The following is a 19,037-nucleotide window of genomic DNA, read 5'->3' as shown; positions in this document are numbered from 1 at the left end:
TTGATGCATCTGGTACATCTCGTACACATGTTGTATGGCAATTAAAATACATTGGGCTGTTCCAGTTGAAATACTTCACCCCTATGGAAGATATTGCCTTAATCTTCCACACAGGGGTGCAAATTTCAAATGGGTGATTCCATTTGAAATCTTCATCCTCTATGTGGTAGATCTTCCATAGGGGGTGTGAGGTTTTCAACTTAAATAGCCTATTATTACCAATTATGTTACAAAATGTTTTCCTCAGCCAGATGTATTGACACATGTAATACATTCATGGAGTATTTCACAGTATGTGCAAAATAGTCTATCGTCATCAAAATTTGGTTTATTTTTCAGTGTCAATTGTCAGCATAAAAGTAGGTAAAAATGTGTCAGAATGTAGTTCATGTTTGTATCATGGTGATGGGATTTTATGTGCAGCTATACTCAGAGACGGAAATAAATCAATGATGTACTATTTTTCTTCCCTGAGCAATATTTAAATAGATTGTTTTTTTAAGTCTTATTTCCTGATAATTTGAACATATTTTTTAAAATCTATATTCTCGTCCCTGGTAAAACTGAAAAAAGAGTATTTTATCTGCAAAATAATTGTCATCTTCATCAATTTTTTTTAATGCAGTTTAGCATCCTTTGTGTGTGCAGGGGTGTCTTTTAAGCCCCCCTAATTCCAGTGGTGGGTTCTGACCTTAATGGAGAAATTATATGAAATTTATTTATCAAAAAAAGTTGTCTCTGAGCATAGCAATTTGTTTTCAACCATATGACACATTTCTTTTATTTGGCCCACATTGTTACAATGGAAACCACACATCATTTTTGTAGCGTAAAACAGTAATGGTAACCGAGTTATAATATTTTGGATATGTTTTGGTAAGTGTTTGAAGTGAAATGTTTGATTTTTGGCACCGAAGAGCTATTCTCATTATTTGAAACTTGAATGAAACGTACGTAAATTATATCATCTTGAATTATCTTTGATTCAAATCTCTTGAGTTTATAAGTGAGAATAACTCTTGTTGTTTATTATGAAAAATCAGAGACAACATTGGAGGAAAACAGTAAGATCTGAAAAATAGAAATGAAAGAAATAGATTAATCTTACATTAAGGCAATATTATCGCCAAAATTTGTCCGTAGCTCAAATTACAAAAAAAGGAGAAAAGGCATGAATCCATTACAACAATACCTAAAAGTGCAAAATTCAATGTTGTCTCAGATTTGATTTGATTTGATTTTCAGAATTCCCACCGTTTTCTATCGTTTAGTCAATTGATTGATGGATTATCAGTCACTTAGTTCTCTTGATAATTGATCATGATGAGATGGGGGTACAGAAAGACACCTCATATAAATGTTGATCCAAGTCAGGCGAATAATATCAAATGAAAGAAAGGAAGACACAAACTAAACACTTCATTGCTGGCAAGACACAAAAGCTATATTTTGGACTAACTGTCATCCACCTTGTGACCAGAGGAAGAACAGATATTTTCAGTTGGTTTCAAGTTGCTGTTAAGTCAGCCTCATTATTTTGATGTATCGAGTTCCTAAACAGTCTGTATTATTTTATTTTATTCTAAAATGTTCTGAAAAGTGAGTTAAGGCTCTTGCTTACATTGTGTGATACAACTTTCTATCAACCTCTCATCATGGTCATCCACTTCTATAATGGGTTATTCCAGTTGAAATCTGTACACCCCTTATGGAATACATGACCTTAATATCCCACACAGGATTTCAAATGGAGTTGCCCATTCCGGTAACCCCATTTGAAATTCACCCTAACTGTGTGGGAGATTAAGGTCATGTCTTCCATAGGGGGTGTATGAATGTCAACTGGTATAGCAGAATGAAGAGATTTATGCACTACTAAAAGACTGATTCTACTTAAGATTGGGCTATTCCAGTTGAAATCCATACACCCCTTATGGAAGACATGACCTTATTCCTCCACACAGGTAATCTCAAATGGGGTTACCTAAATATAAAGTCTGCACAAAAAGTAACTCAGCTGTTATAAATACGCCTATAGATTCAGAACTAATAATTGTTTTCACAATATTTCAACATAGAGAGAGGATGATTTATTTACGCATTTTGATACCCCATTAGTCAAATGTCGTTCAATATTAACAACACAGTAGTGCTTTTACAGACAAATACCCGAATTTAAAAGTTGCAGTTTACAGCGATCAATGGTTATAATGCCAGCACTGTAAACACGTAAAGCCCGCCATTATCTTCGCGCTTACTTCAAATCAATACAAATAACTGCAACTTTTAAATTGGGGTATTTTCCTTTCAAAACACTGCTGTATTGTCAATATTGAACACAATTGGACAAATGGGGTATCAAAATACGCGTAAATAAATCATCCTTCTTTTTATGTTGAAATATTGTGAAAACAATTATTAGTTCTGAATCTACAGGCGTATTTATAACAGCTGAGTTACTTTTTGTGCAGACTTTATATACTCCCTGTCTAAGGAGATTAAGACCAAGTCTTCCATAGGGGGTGTGTGGATTTCAACTGGAATGTCTCATTATATTACAGTGTGATAAATGGCAACACTGGACATGTGAGATGAACCATTTACCAATACTGCAAAATTGTGTAATCATAATCATAAGTGATGTTTTTTATTAACAATGATAATAACATATAATAACAACTATTCTGTCATCTTTTTCCCCCTTTATCTCTCCTCCTTACTTTTTTGCACAATTTTATGGTCATTCTTTGCATGGCCCTGTGATATTGTTGCATTGTGATACGGCATTGTGTGCGGTGGTTTGGCATTATGGGTATTATAATAATATAGTCCGAAATTGTGTTGCTTTGATTTTTATATACACATCCCATTTCCCATTTTTTATTCCCCCCGCAGTATATTCAGACCATTCACTTTTTTTATACAAGAAATCAATGTAAACAGTAATTTATGTCTTTTCCCTTTACCCTTCATTTGACAAAATAACTGGGTTACCATTTGTGTGTGAAAACCATAATATGAACCAAGTATTCCAGTATTTTTCATGCTTAATTTTGTACTGTATACTGCCACTTGCTTTATTGACAAATCATTGATCATTTTTAGTAATAACCCTATATTGGGTCATTCCATTTAACTCTACACCACCCCTGTGGAAGATTTTGGAAATATCTGCCACTGGGGGAGCATGAAATTCTAATAGACTGCACACATTAGGCAGCTCCATTTGAATTTCCTACACCCTCTGAGAAAGATTCAACCCGAATCTTCCACAGAGGGAGGGTGGGTTGGAAATGGAGCTGTCTAATGTGTTCATTCCATTTGGAATTCATACTCCCCCTGTGGATGCTATTTCCAATATCTTCCACAGGGGGAGTGTGGATTTTAAATGGAATAATCCTGTATACCAGTCACACCTGATTACCCACATTCATTATAAACCTTGATGTTCTTTGTTTCAATCTCTTTATCTCTTTTAATTATTCAGCAAAAAGACAAAGTAAAAAGAATAGAAATTAGTTCTTTCATATGATATAGAGGTCAAGGGTCAAGTCTATCCTTGATTCTAAACCACTTTTATAAATCAATGTTTGAAAGAAACAAGTTAGGTTTCAAAATGTAACTTTGTCAAAACTTAACCCCCTCCTTTTGGTGGTCAGTGGTATTGAATGTTTCTTCAATTCTGCATGTAAGCTCAATTTTTGATTGAATGTTAACAAAAGTGTTAGTGTGATTCAGTTTTTGTTTAAAAGTTAATTTAAATATCTTCTGTGCTAAGATGGCTGAAAAGAATGCACTTGAGTCACAGATATATCATACTATACCAACACATTTGGATAATTCAAGTTTACGATCTGCAAAATTGAAGGCTAGCTAGGCCTATATTTTTAATAGAGGCCGTCAGCCTTTTCCGCGCAATCCGCCATCTTATGGGTACTGCCGTTCTGCATGTCATGCGTTAGACATTACTCCCCCGATTACGCAGAAGTCGCAGCACGCACCTCTTCAGTCAAGCGTCAACGCAGTGATCTTAGCAACAAGATGACTACCACTATTGTTAGTGTCAAGTTAGATATATACACAAGTGCATTCTTAAAGTAAAGTGAATGCATGATTGTAAGTGGTTATTTCTTAATTTTACACACTTTCCTCACTACTTTTATTTTCATTTGATATCACCTAATTTCAGTCTGGCATGTTTGATATATTTTTGGGTTTTCTGTTTTTTATTTCCGAATTAAGCATTAAAATATTTAAATTATCTTGCAAGCATTAAATGAAACAGAAGAAAATTCATTTCAAATCAGTGTAGATTGAGTTAAATTGCAGATAAATTTGAATGGTTAAACCAGCTGTATTTGATGTTGCTTTCTGATGTTTTATTATATTTCTTTTTTCTGTTAACCACTTTCTCCAACCACAATGTACACGTATATAGCACATAATTTAAACCATCATAGTTCTAGACAGAAATCAGCCTTCATTTAATAATAGTGCTAAAAGAATTATCATCATGTAATTTCTAGCTTCAATCCTCAAGGCAAAGTCCCATGTAGAACATGTGCACTAGCTCATTAAGCTTACAAAAGCACCTACAAGTCACCAGCGGTCACAATATCAGATATAAATTCACAAAGGTTAACAGGACTTTGCCTAGATGATGAGACAGAATATATAACTGGTAATATGTTGCCTAAAATGAAATAGAATAGCTTAAAGCCTAAAAAAAATTGTTTGATTGGCGTAACATAAAAAAAAAAAAATTAGGGTAGGTCGTTTGGCATTTAAAATGTTTTTTTTAAAACATATTTTAAGCGGTAAATTGAGTATTATAAAGGCCTTGGAACTTTTTGTTTCTTTTTTTTTAATTTTCTTTTCTTTTAAAAACAAATTTTTTGCAAAAAATGTCTAGTGTCAGGCCTATTTTTGGGTCGGCCGGGTTACGCCAATCAAACAGTTTTTAGGCCTAATGGGTTTAGGGAAAGTAGACAGTTTGTCATCATTTTAGCCACTGAAATGCAGATATTGTCCACCCTTTGCCTCTCATCAAATTCATCTCTTAGTAACCCTGTTTCAGCATCATGCCCATCTTTTCTTTCCATGTCTTTTGAATTGTAGTATGAAGAACATAAATACGAAGAGAAATTGAAAAAAAAAGTTCTAATTGAGAATTTTATGACAGCAAGGAAAAGCTTCATTCAATCTTAATTGTTTGAAACACTGTTGTTTCACTCTAACAAGATGATTTTAATAATTTCAGTTTACATCCAGAATTATGATGGTTTGTAGTTTAGTGTTTATTTTTGCTTGGCTTTTGTTGATATTTATGTTATTTTACACTGAGTTGATCAAAATCCTAACAAACATTTATCTTGTAAATGATACAAAAATATGATATTTTTTTAATTATTCAAATTTGATATTGCTCAGTTTCATCAGTTAAATCTCCTTTTTAAATCAAAAGAAGAGCAGCAAAACATTTGTAACAGATTATTAGTTCAGTAAGAATGGCAAAAATGATGAGACTTTGATCAACCTGTTTTTTTTATTGTTTTCTTGCTGTTATTGATGATATTTGTATGCACGGTTGTTGCATGTGCATGATGATGTCTTGTCTCTTTCTCTCCCCACATATCTTTCTCTGCTGAATATAGACTAACCACTATTCATCTGCAACACATCACCCTCACCCCTACCCCCATGACAATGTGTCCCCTACACCGCCACGACAAGCACAGATAACCCAGTCACAACAAACCCCCCAAGAATCCCCACCACGACCACGTTTGGTGCGACAAGGCAACACAACCCCGCCAATTTCCCCACCGGAAGACGCCCTCCTAAAACAACGCACGAAGTCAGTCATTTGATGCGGTATGAGAACCAGGTCACAGACGTTTCCAGAACGAAACCCATTCCGACAGAAGAGACACTCCGTTGACATCTTAGACACGGAAGGTTCACACGTGGTGACGTCTCCAGAGCAGATCCGCGAGCTACTCAATATCAGGAAGGATAACCCAGACATGCCTTCTAGAACACCGCCACCTGTCCCACAAATACTTTCCAAAACCCAGAGCATTGGACTAGGTACAGACGGCCAACACAAAAGAAGCCGTGCTCCAGACTATGAATTTATGTTGCCACAGACCAACCTGTCCCCTCCACATGATCTACAAGACTCAGATTCTGGAGTAGATTCACCCCAGGCAGAAAATAGATATGGAGGTGTTTACAAACTTTTACAAAGTGACAACTCGCAAGAACCTAGTGACCTCGCCATGCGTTATGTACGCATGGGTTCACCAGTTGCTATCAGGCGAGATATTGACATAGGCGAAGGGAAATTCACACGCAGCAGAAGTGCACACATAATTAAATGGACAAATCAAGCACACCAGGAAACGTCACCACAACAACAGCATCGATGGGAGGATGTGACTACAGTTGCAAGGTCAAAGTTCAAGGATGATGGGAAGAGACTGGCGGGAAGACGGTCACTGGCATCCAGGAAATCCAGAAGTGTGGACGACTTGTTATCAGCTGGTGGGGAATATGCAGAGCTTAGAGAGGCTGAAAGTCTGAGGGACGTGCTGGCTAGGACATATGTGCCGCCTACAACAGGTAAATATAGGCATAGTTGTGTGTATGTGTGGTTTTGGCCAGGGCATAATATAGTTGGTATCGCATAGCAGTTTACTACTCAATCTTGGCAAAATTTGTATAGCCTTTGTCCAGGGCTGTTGTATTCTCTTGTATGCAAAGAGAATACAACAGCACTGGACAAAGGCTATACAAATTTTCATCAATGTCTGTTTTTGCTATACAAATGGCCAACACTAAATTATGCCCTGGTTTTGGCATACTTGTGGAAGTGAGTTTTACTTGTTTGTGCACCCCTACATGTAGGGGTGTATGTTTATTTGTTTTTGGTGTGGGGGTGTGTGTGTAGATACAATGTGTTTGTGTATCTGAAAAGTGTGCAGAGCTCTCATTTGTCTCTGCATTGAATTACAGACATACATTTCTCTCTTTCTGCTTATTTTCTCATAGTTGAAAGTCACCAAAAACAAGCACTCAGGGCAGGTAGCACTAATATTAAGTTGCAGCTTTTCATAGCAGCACAGAATTACTTGCTTAAACTTAAAATTGCAAAATAGTTGTGGAAACAAATTGGGTAAAGTCAAATCTTTATACTAAAAGGCATAACTGGTAACAGAAAATCTAAGTAGAGCAGAATTCCAGCTTTGTTACCATCATGAGAAAATGTCTTTACGACTGGATTACGATACCGGTAATTATGCATAATTGATGCAATAACCTGCTCTACCAAATCAAGCTTTGACTTCATGTGTTGGAAATCTAATCCACTTCCAAGGCATTATTAAGCACAAAAATTGGTTGGTGCCATTCTCTTTGTATTTACAGTTGGAAGATATTTTTTTTAGTTATACAAATATTAGTTAAATAAGTTATAAACTCAGTTTTTAAATCATACCAGAATGTGTATAGTACTCGAAGTGACTGAGCAGCCTTTTTCCCCTTTCAACCAAGGACAGAACATTTCAAGAAATCCATGTAAAAATAGTATACAAATACTACATAGCACCAGGAATGTTTTTTCGAGGGCTGGGGCATTGGGGGAAAAGTGAATTTCAGAGGGGGGGGCAAAATCAACAAATTTTGCGCAAAACTGCTGTAAAAAGTGGAAATTTTCGTAATTTCCTGGGGGCAAGGGCAAGAGTGCTGACTGGGGGAATTTCTCCCCCATGCCGCCCTGTGGTGCCGCCACTGGTTATGGGCCTGTCACCCCAAACTCAGAAGGTGAAGGGTGATATGCCCGTAGTCAGTAATCAGTATACCAAGTAAAGAATTAGTTGACCTATTTCCCCGATATAAACCACGTTTTCTTATTATACAAAACTATGGGGATGAGGCTGTAGGGAAATAGGGAATAGGACAAACTATGGATATAGACTTTGACATAAATTTGCGAATGACCAATTAAGTGGCATGATTTATGAAGTTTAATAATACTATTAATCATTTATTTGTGTAGGAGATTCTTCTAGATCTGCAGACCAACAGGGCATATATCTAGTGCCTCGCAGCTGGAAAACTGCCCGTTCTCCTGACCGCACCTCAGATGATTCCAATTTAACACCACCATCAGCTGTATCCATTGTAGTCCACCCTTCTGCCCCAGCACCACCACAACAGTCGTCACCCGCATCTGAAGCTCTGCCTCCACCATCACTCCAGGGTCATTTTGTGAAAGACCGTAATGACCCAGGATATATCGATATGGCATCCCCTTCACCTGAAGTATATCGCAGTCCACCATCTTTCAAAACGGCAACTATTCCCGAGGAAGAGACTGTTTCACCGACACAAACAAGCGATGCGTACATCTCCTTAGCTGACTGTGAAATCAGATCAAGTCCTGTGAAAGAAACAAACATTGTAGCAAATCAGAGTGAGGAACTGCACAGTTCTCAATCAAGCCTTGCCAGCTCTGGTTATACCAGCTCTGGTTATAGCAATTATGACGTACCACCAACAAGACTCAAATCTAGTCGTAGTCCAAGCAAAGAACAACACGTATTACCAAATCAACCAATAAGCACTGAATCGTCACCGAATCGAACAACTAGTTTGACAAAGACTTTGAGCCAAGATGTTCCGTTACCGAAGCGAAGACAAGTGAGATTTAACAGCAATGTAGAGTCCCATGATGATGATGTTGATAGGGAGGAATCTGATGTACCAGATGCTGTATTGCAAAGCGCCAAAGCCAGGGAGCTCAAAGAACAACTACCTAGGGAGGTGAGTTAGGTTTACACTATAAGATAATCTCATTGGCAGAGGCATAGTTCAATAATTTCCAACTTGACCTCTGGTAATGCGATTAAGCCAATAGGTCTGTTGAAACAGCAAACTTTGGTGGTATTTTTTCTTTCGCAATATCAAATCAAGACAATTATTTTGAATGACAGCAACCGATTGGTGTGCGTGGGGAATAATGGTGATAATTTGATGGGGGGGGGTCATTGGTGGTAATTTGATTGGGAGGGGGGGGTATGGGCCTGGTTTTGGAAAATTTTCAGATATATACTCCCCTGGAAGTCACTTTCCTCCCCATTGTCCTCCCCCTCTACAGGTGGCATAGCAAGTGGGTGGACAAAGTCCAGGGCCCCAAACAAAAGCAAAAACTGAAGAGCAATTATTAACTGCTTCTTGTCCATGGGCCCCGTAGGCTCTTGCTACACCCCTGCCCCTGTAAAAAATATGGCACCAGTGGCAGGGGGGGCAGGGGGCACATGCCCCTCAAAAATCGGGGGTAATGCACCCATCTGGGAAAAATTTGGGAATTAGCTATTATGACAAGCGAAGCGAGCTGGAAATGTTTATAATAGTCGGGGGAATCAAGACCCATGCCCCCGACTTTTGAAAACCTGCGCACGCTACTGTATGGCACTGCCCCTACTCCTTTTGCTGGAACTGATTACTGACTTTACTCTTCTACTTCCTCTGTAGATTCCTGTAAATGCTGCTTTGAAGCCCTGCGTGATACCAACTGGGACATAGAGGCCGCCAAACATCAACTACTGATTCGTCACTTGGCCGAGACTCAGGCGGTGGAAGAATGCGCGTGTGAGAGTGCACTCAGGCAGTGTAACTGGAACCTAAGAGAAGCTATCGATGTGCTGAATGATTCTCCGGAACTCAGCGTCAGTTTATAACACTGGTTTGATAGTGTGTTAGGAAAGACTGCTCTGGAAACTTATTGAATATATCAAGCTGGCTAAGTTTCTTGTCATTCGTAAGACGATATTGGCAATGATATCACTTGACATGATCTGATTCACTCAGGCCAAGGGCAGAAACTTTGAATTTGCAATATGTTCTACAAGAGTTTTAAATTAACATATTTTTTGTTTACAAAACTCAAAAATTAAAAATTTCACCATGTGAAGGGTTTGTTTTCACAGATCGCATCACATATAGACAAAAGTAGAAGAGAAAGCAAATAGTCAAACAATAGTCAAACAAGAAAATAAGCATTTACAAAAGTGCCATAATTTCACAACCAAGTATGGTTGAGAGAAGATTGCATTGCTTTATAGAATGATAACTTGCCAACACTGGCCTGAGTGGATCAGATAAGAGCCTGTCACATATCATGTCATTACATGTCTCTTGGTGAAGGTAAATTAAACTTTGCACAAATTTGCTCGAGTGGTTACCCAGAAAACAAAATATATATTAAAAACATTTGCAAATGGTTTCCAGAAAGTAACTAAATGTTGGGTTGTACAAGGTGTCCCATAAAAAGGTTACATGTAGAAAATGGAACGCATTTTGTGAGGGTACAACAAAACAATGTCATTTTTTCAGATATTATTTATTCATTCTTCTTGTAACTGTTTGCTAAGTTTTATTTCCGTATCTTAAAAGCAACTTAACTTACGAGCGCAAGATGACAGGGGTGTCAAGAGTGGCTAACCATCAAAATATCGCACAACGAAAGTTGAACACAAGCACACCTTTGTTTCTCTTTTCATTTTTCAGTTTGAACTTATTGCACAAAAGAAACAAAAAAGAAAACAAAAAGAAAAATTAAATATTGTACACTGAAAATTAATCAATTTTAGAGCTTCTTGACTCTTGGTGGTAAAAAACAAAGGACGATGGTCATTAGAGCACGTTTTTGGTGAAAGAACTTCTGCGCGCTGTATCTCCGCCATCAACATAGTGAAATGAATATCAATCTCTTGCATTCAGGCCTTGTTTTGATTTTGTTGACTTCAAATCGCTGCTGTTTGTTTTTACATTGCTGACTGAACTCTTGAAATAAAACTGAGCAAGTTTTATGCCTTGTTTATCAGAATAAAATACCGTAAAACCCCGTCTACAAGCATATAGAGTGTTTCTGATGAAAGCTACATTAATCCAGGCACCATTATGGAGTTTGAACAAATAAGTTACGGATCCAATTAGCATATGCAAACAAGTATTATTTTAAGACCAATCTATTGTATTGGTATATTTACGCTTGCTTCGAATGAATTTAGCTTTCATAAAAAACACTATATATGCTTGTAGACGGGGTTTTACGGTACTGCATCTGCCATGCTATGGCTGGGCCTACTCAGGTACCCCGCCAAATGCACGGTGGCTGTGACGGTGGTATAATGAACATCATATTGCATTATGTCACGTAAAGAGCTAGCTCAGGAATGCGTGGAATGCGGGCTAAGTACGTAGTTTGTTAACTTGACATTCACAGAGGTACTAGTAGAGAGTACATATAGTATGTCATGAAAAGGATATTTATATTGGTTAACATTAACTTTGATTATTTTCAAAAGTCTACACGTAACCTTTTTTTGGGACACCCGGTATGAAGGGTATAAAACAATTTAAATAAACTAAAAAACATTTTTGAAAACTTACTGCAAAACATTCTAACAACATAATGTTATATTAGTGTTGACAAAATATTTTGCAAAAAATATTTACATTTTTACAACATTTTAACCATGTTATTGTAGTGTTGTTTTTCAAATAAATGTTTTCATGACCTTTATATAACCTGACATGTAATATCATCAAAATGTTCTGCCCAAAACCTGAAAATTTAAAAATAAAAAACATTTTTGTTTGGATATTTAGTTGTGGGCAGATTAACCATTAAAATCCTGTGTTTATGTTTTTAAGTAACTAGCTACGTCTTTGCTATACTCAGACTCGCAAAAGGTAACTTTTTAAGCTTATAACATCTGTGAGGTGATCTTGCATCAACCCACAAAGCAGCTATTACAGAGAATACACAAGGCAGCTATTACACTGTTGATTTTGCTCATCAGCGGGGTGTTTTCATATTACATATCCTTCCTGCCTTTGTGGTAGATTCAACTTCCTGTTCAGATGTACATGTAGGTTGTTATTGTTGTCATGCTAAAATAGTCTAATCATTAGCAACGTGGCAAAAGTTGCCTTGAGTCCAATTGTTGCTTAAAGGCCTATTCAGTGATCCCAGCGAAGGTGTAAAATTGTTCAAATTGTTTATAAATTGCCTTACAGTGAAGGGTTTGTCTTTAAAATTGTCATTGGATATTTTTGCTGTAAAAATTTTGGCAAAATACAAGGAAAACAGCTATAATGACAAACTTGAAGCCCCATTCAAATACATGTAATTAATTTCTCTACTTACGTATAGTAAAATTTACAGATTCATGTAAAATGTTGAAATTTGTCTTTAATACATGGTTTTTGGCTTAACCACCAGAAGGCTATGTTAGCACATCTATGACACTAACAAATAAAGATGCCAAAATTTGATTTATAATGATTTTTACAATCCTCTGGATGAACAAATCACTGAATGGGCCTTTAATACTGATAAATCTACTTACATGTACTGTAAAGCACAACATTTGTGTGATTTGAAACAAACCATAATTTTGGTAACATGGCATGTAATTTCTTGCGATAAGAATGCATTTTCTAAGTTAAGAGGAATATTTGTTGGCATGAACATTTTGTGAATCCATGTCACTTGCAAAAATTCACGTAATTTTCTTGTGCACAAACATTTCATGGTTACAGTTTCTTGAAAGGTTACCGCAAAAATTCTGCTGTTGTAGCAGGACATCTTTTAATACAAGCTGTTGTTGACTGGGTAAAAACCCCCCAAATGAATGTCACCAATGACCTTTGTTTGATATATTAATAGTTCAATCCCAATGCAATAATTTAAATACAATGAAGAATACATTGAAATACCTTCAAAAATGCCAACGACTGTCCTTGTGTTTTATAAACTTTTTTAATGCTTTTAAATTACCACTAGTACACAATGATCGGCAATAGTCTACATGATCAATACTTACCTGTGCTTATAAATAATTGATAATTGATAATATCCATAGAAATTGTAAAGGAGAATCTGGATTCCATATTGTGCCCTATCTAATATAGCACCGTCAGCCATAGAGGTAATTTTTGGGGTACTTTGGTGCTTGCCAATAGCATGCGGAAACATAAAATTCTGCATCAGATCTTATAATAAATACATGTTTGGGTACAGATGTGTTTTGAATTGCACCTAGTCTGTGAGTTTATCTTGGAAGCAGCGATTAGTTCTGAATGCATTGCGGGCAAAAACACAAATACTCTCAATTTTTCTCCATGCTTTAAATAAGATGGAGGGGAATCTTTATTCTCCATATATTTATATCTTTGGTAATATCACATGTTATACATTGTAGATCATAATGTGATTGTGTGATGTTACACAAATCACAATTATTACCAGCATCAAATATGACGTGAAATTATTTCTTCTTTCAAGTCAATTAAACTATAGATTGTCATGGGAGGGTGGGTGTATAGGTGTATGTGGAACTTTTAGTTTTTGCATGGAGAAAATTTGGGCTCAGGTTTTATATGAAAGTAAGTCTTTATGTATACAATAGAGAGCAATCTCCATGTAGACAACATAGGCGAGTATTTTCTCAGATAATGGGGTTTTTGGTTTTGACTTCCGATATTTTTATGCTTTCAAAGCTTTAACCAAGTTTCATTTCTGAAACCTAGCCCTAATTTTCTTCAACAGACCAATATGTGATAGCATTATTTTATTATTGTTAAAGATACTTGTTTATGTTGTTAAGATTATGTTGTTGTTTCTTTACATGATACATGTGAAAGAAAATCATGTTCATGTATTTTCCAAATTATTTTTTTCTTAATCTGCTGAGATTGTATGTTGTTCAAGTTCTTCTTTTCCTGCACTGTACATTACAAATTATTTATTAGCGATAGCAGGAAAATGAGCTTGAAAACGTAAATGGTCTTTTGAGTAATGTAGCTTTGGTACAGCAAACCTTCACATTGGCATTGAATGTAATCAGTGGTGGTACCAATGGATGGGGGGCAAGGAGCATCCTTGAACTTTGTATCCCCCCCCCCCCCTTGTACTCCCGTGGTCAGGACAACAAATTGCTATTTGGGGCCATAATCATCAAATATTAGGGATAACTTTACCCCCATTGTGTGTTCACTTTACACCACACCACACCCCCACCCCACCCCGCAACAAATCTGGTGCCACTGCTGAATGCAAGAAGGTATGTTGCAAGTGCATAATAGAGAGCTTGCGATTTCCAAATGTATGTATCATATGCCTGTGCATCTATTCAAAATCTCTCTCATGTGATGGGATTTTGAATAGATGCAGGGGCATGTGATACATACGTTTGGAAATCGCAAGCTCTAGTGATATCAAACCTTGCATTCAAGCATAGAATTAAGCTTGAAACATTGTTGTATTCTGATCATTAAATAAACAAGCCATAAGAATCTTTAAAAAGATGGCAATGACATTTTCAGGGACAATTTTTAATAATTACGCAACGATTATAACATGAACTTGTTCACCTTCCATTTAAAATTGGCCCATTTTTGTGCTGGAAAAAATGTATACAGCATTTACAAACATGACTAGATATTTTCTTTCTAAATGCTAATTATAATTTTGTATATAATTTTGTATTTTATTTAACCCTATATATTATTTTTTTTTTTGAATTCTATGCATTATTTCTTTTGGCATATATTTTATATTTTCTTTTGTTCAAAATGGACTTAGTTTGCCTCACCATTTCTTTGAAATAAGGCCAAAGTTGATTGTGAGTTTCACATCACATATTTACTACCGAGTGATAAGGTGACTCTTTCATTATCCACTGGGCTATTTCATTTAAAATCCACACTACCCCTGTGGAAGATATTGCTAATGGCTTCCACAGGGGGAGTATGAGTTTTGAATAGAATAGACAGTTGGGTAGCTTCCATTTGAAATACTCACTCCAGTTGTGGAAGATATAGGTAAAGTCATAATACAGGGGGAGTATGGGTTTCAATTTCATGGTAATACAAGTGAATTATAGTGATCTCTGTATACTGATGAAACACTGATGAAACACAGGTAACTATATAAACTGATCCTCATGTATTGCAACGAGAAAAGAGATTGTCATCGCCTTTTTGTGGTGCAAAGTAGTTGTCACCATTGCCACAGACATACTCTGCGAATCAAGCAGGGCACTTAACAGGCCATGTGAGGAAGTTTTATATTAATCGGTTTTTCATCATGGTATTCATCAGCTAACGAAAATCACAAAGATTCTAGATTATTACAGAACTTTCGTCATCATGTCTTTAAGATGCCATGTTAAAAGTTATCTGGCTTAAAGAATGTCATATGGGTTATTTTATGATATAATGTATATATATAATTGTTTGGTAGTATTTGTACTAATGGTTCGAATGATAGGAAGTCTCAGTAAAAGGACAGAGAACAGTACAACGAAAGTCTGTTGGAATTGAGTCAGTTAAACATGTTTGAAGTTGTTAAGATAGTGCTAAGAACTGGTACATTGGGCTATTCCATTTACAGTCCACACTACCCCTGTGGAAGATTTAGCTAAAGTCTTCCACAGAGGGAGTATCAGGTTTGAATAGAATAGACAATTGGGTAACTTCCATTTGAAATACTCACTCCAGTTGTGGAAAATATAGGTAAAGCCATAAAACAGGTGGAGTATGGGTTTCAAAGTGAGTAACCCCAACCAATTACATTTGAAAAACATACTCCCCCTGTGGAAGATATTTTCAACATCTTCCACAGGGGTAGTGTGATTTTCAAATGGAATAGCCCAATTTAGGATAATGATTTGTGGCAAGGAGTTAATTTTGATGGTTTGCCAAGCCTATAATAGGGAAGAAAATAATGGTACATCTTTTATATAAATTTGGTAAGCTGAATGGGCCAAGATTTATTTGAATAATTGTGTCTTGCCAAAAATTAATCAAGGAAATAATTGTAAAGGATGATATTTTTATAATTGATGTATTTTATAAAAGGAAAACAGTTAATCTTTCGTCTTTTTCTGTCTACATCAAATTGCATGTGATTCTGTACATCTATGAACTTGTTTCAATTTCTTACCATTTTCAAAAAAGTTCTAAATGTTACAAAGGGTGGAATATACATGCTGTAAGTTTTATATTACCCAATGAGGTATAATCAGAGAGTACTGACATGCCCACGGAGGACAAATAAAATAATATACCTTTAATTTTGCCAGCATTTTGTTTGCATTTTGCATGTAACACGTTTTGCCAAGTGTGCTAGCGTTCAAATTATTGCTCGATTTTGGGCTCTTGCTGAAAAACACTGCCGCAGAGACAAATCAATGTGGCATATTACCATAGCGAGTACATACTGGCTAATTTTGAGTTGGTACTCTTTGGGTATAATCTCTATTATAATATCCCAGATAAAAGAACCATGACATCAATATTAGTTTCACACAGGGCTCGCTATGTCTGCTGTCTTCATTGTGTTATCCAAGCAATATATAAGCCCTGTGTAATCTTTCATTTTCAATTTCAATTGCGTCTATGTGTTACATTATCAGCAGTGAAAGGGAAAAACTGTTAAAATGTTACAAAAGTGTTAATATTCTTGTAAATGTATCGTATTTATACTTCAACCCCTTAACTGTGTTAATATGGAGATAGATGTCCCCTCAAATGTTGACTGGATCACCATGGGAACCTACCTGTATATTAGATCCCCTATGATATGACTGTATACCTGATGTGGTGATTTGTTAGCATAGGTAATGATATAACAAGGTTTAATATGCAATTTTCTGCGAAGCGTTTTTTACAATGAAGCTCATCCTAATTATGTGCCAAAGTACAATATTGATAAAAATGTTTGGCAATGTCATCGACCCTAATATGTGTGTATCTTTTATTTACACCACTAACGAATTAGGTGTGGGGGTATTACTGGGCAGATAAGTTAAGGTTGGTGTGCATCTTCCCTTTGGCCCATTCAACAACTCTGATTGAGAGCCAAAATAGCATACATTTTAATATTTTGGAGTGCTTTGCATACAATTGCTCCAGGTATTATTTGGAGCAGGTTGGGAAAGATGGAACATCCCCCTTGCCCCCCAAGAATTAACATTAACATGAAATTCATGTACGTATGTATGCCATTTCATAACGTAATGGGATAAAATTATGCACACCAGGATTTTTTGCATTTTGGAGATATTGTTTTGCATTGCTGTATGCATGTAAAATCTGCCTTTTTTGGGAAGGAAAGATTTATTGATTTTAACTGAAAAAAATTGAAATTTTAAACATATTTTGATGATTTTAAGGGGTTTTAAGGGTCATTTGCAAACAAACAATTGCCTGACCGACCCTAATGACCCTTCTTGACCTGACAACAGATCGCTGATAAGCCACCTGTTATTGTGTTGAGTGTATATACACAAAGCATTTATTCAAAATAATTCCAGAATTCCATGTTAATCAGTTTCACCTCAAAATCACATTTTGATGTGTGAAATGAGGGCATTTTTGTTGTTCAGGAAGTTGGTAAATTCAGTTAATAATACGTTTTTATCATGACAGTTTTACTCCCTGTGCTTTAAAAAAAAAGGCAAAAATTTTGCCACAATAAGATGTACCTAGGTAAGCATTTTTTATTGTTGAAAAGTTTGTCTTCATCATTGTTCAGAATTATTAGTGATAAAAATTGGAACCTGTCCCTGAATGCTTATACTTTTTAAGGGCAAATTTATATTATTATGATGTTGCATATTCGATGCAACAAGTATTTGTTATTCATTCGGTTTTAAGTCTTCTTACAAATATATTAGACGTCAAATATTTGATGGTGAATACTATTTTCATCGTTAGAACATCTAAATGACTTGAAATGGATTGAATAACAGATACTTGTTGAAAGTATTTGACATCACATCAAATATAAAAAAATGTGTTTCACTTTCAGCCTGAAAGTCCCAGATGAGTGCGAGGTTGGCCTGGGGTGGGGCCAAGGTTTTTGTGTAACTGGTCCTATGAGGCTATTTACCAAGTTTTTTTTAATAGGCTGATTGATATTGCATTCAAAATAGTAAGGAAATATGGTGTTATTGTATTGTTTGTATTTGATAAGAGAAACGGGACTATGCCGAGTGATATTAATAATAAAAATAATAATACATGTACATGTGCTTTAAAAATGAGTTCCATAGACTGATTATTTCTTGTGTGATAAAAAATACGTTCAGAAATAGGAACATAACATTGAAATGAACAAATAAAACAAAAACTGTCCTTACCTGGATGTACACAACAAATAAGCAATGACAATGCTCAAACTTTTGTCCAAATTAAACAATACATTAGTTCAATTCAAGTGTTTAAAGGTAATATAAGGCCAAAAAAAAAGCTTGTTTCCTGTAGCGCACGCGCATTACTTTTTTGACAGCTTATTTTGCGCATTAGAATAGAAAAAAACCCAAAAAACGGAAAAATCACAAAAAATAGTATTAATTTTATAAATTTACATAACAAATGAGCATAGTGAAAAACTGCTGGAGAAAATATTACACATTGTTTTAATACCAGGTACCTTTTTTAATCTGCAGGTTGAAAGGGGATCAAAGATATTCTTGATTATGCAGAAATATGATTTGTTTGTGCGTGTCGGAGAGACCCACTGTAAATTCCCATTCCAATTACAGCAAAAAATGTATTTTTTGTCATTTGAAGAAATGAATCTAAAAAAAATGCATTTCGCGTTTGAATTTTTTGACCAGCTACAGGAAACAAACATGTTTTTTTTGCCTAATAATTTTCAAAAATGCCTCCTTTGCCCCCATGGAGCAGATCGTGTCACATATGTAATAATTCCATTCAACTGGACTTACTGATTTAGATGGCTACAGTATTTTGTATATATCGAGGGTTGAGAGCCTGAAAGCCTCAACTCCCAATCTCCTGCTCCCACAAAAGGAGCATTAAGTCGCCAGGGTACTATAGAGTCCATTAATCATGGCAAAAAATCAATAGAAAACAAAAGATATTGTGGAGGAAATATTGATTTTGAAGACCAAAGCAAGGAGCCAACTTATGTGAGAGCTGTTCATAGTGATGCT

The 19,037-nt window shown here is 35.9% G+C and overlaps 1 protein-coding gene across 1 annotated transcript in view; it reads left to right on the top strand.

The window, feature by feature from the left end:
• Nucleotides 1-9,743, top strand: part of LOC140167440 (uncharacterized) — a 163,215-nt gene extending 153,472 nt beyond the window's left edge. Inside the window, 3 exon segments of the mRNA XM_072190746.1 lie at nt 5,655-6,624; nt 8,060-8,830; nt 9,538-9,743. Of these exon segments, the coding sequence (XP_072046847.1) occupies nt 5,655-6,624; nt 8,060-8,830; nt 9,538-9,743 (1,947 nt within the window).
• The last annotated feature ends 9,294 nt before the right edge of the window (nt 9,744-19,037 follow it).

The sequence above is a fragment of the Amphiura filiformis genome, chromosome 13, assembly GCF_039555335.1.
Source record: "Amphiura filiformis chromosome 13, Afil_fr2py, whole genome shotgun sequence".
Lineage (NCBI taxonomy): Eukaryota > Metazoa > Echinodermata > Ophiuroidea > Amphilepidida > Amphiuridae > Amphiura > Amphiura filiformis.
The sequence above is the reverse complement of the archived record's forward strand: the minus strand, read 5'-3'. Positions and strand labels throughout refer to the sequence as shown.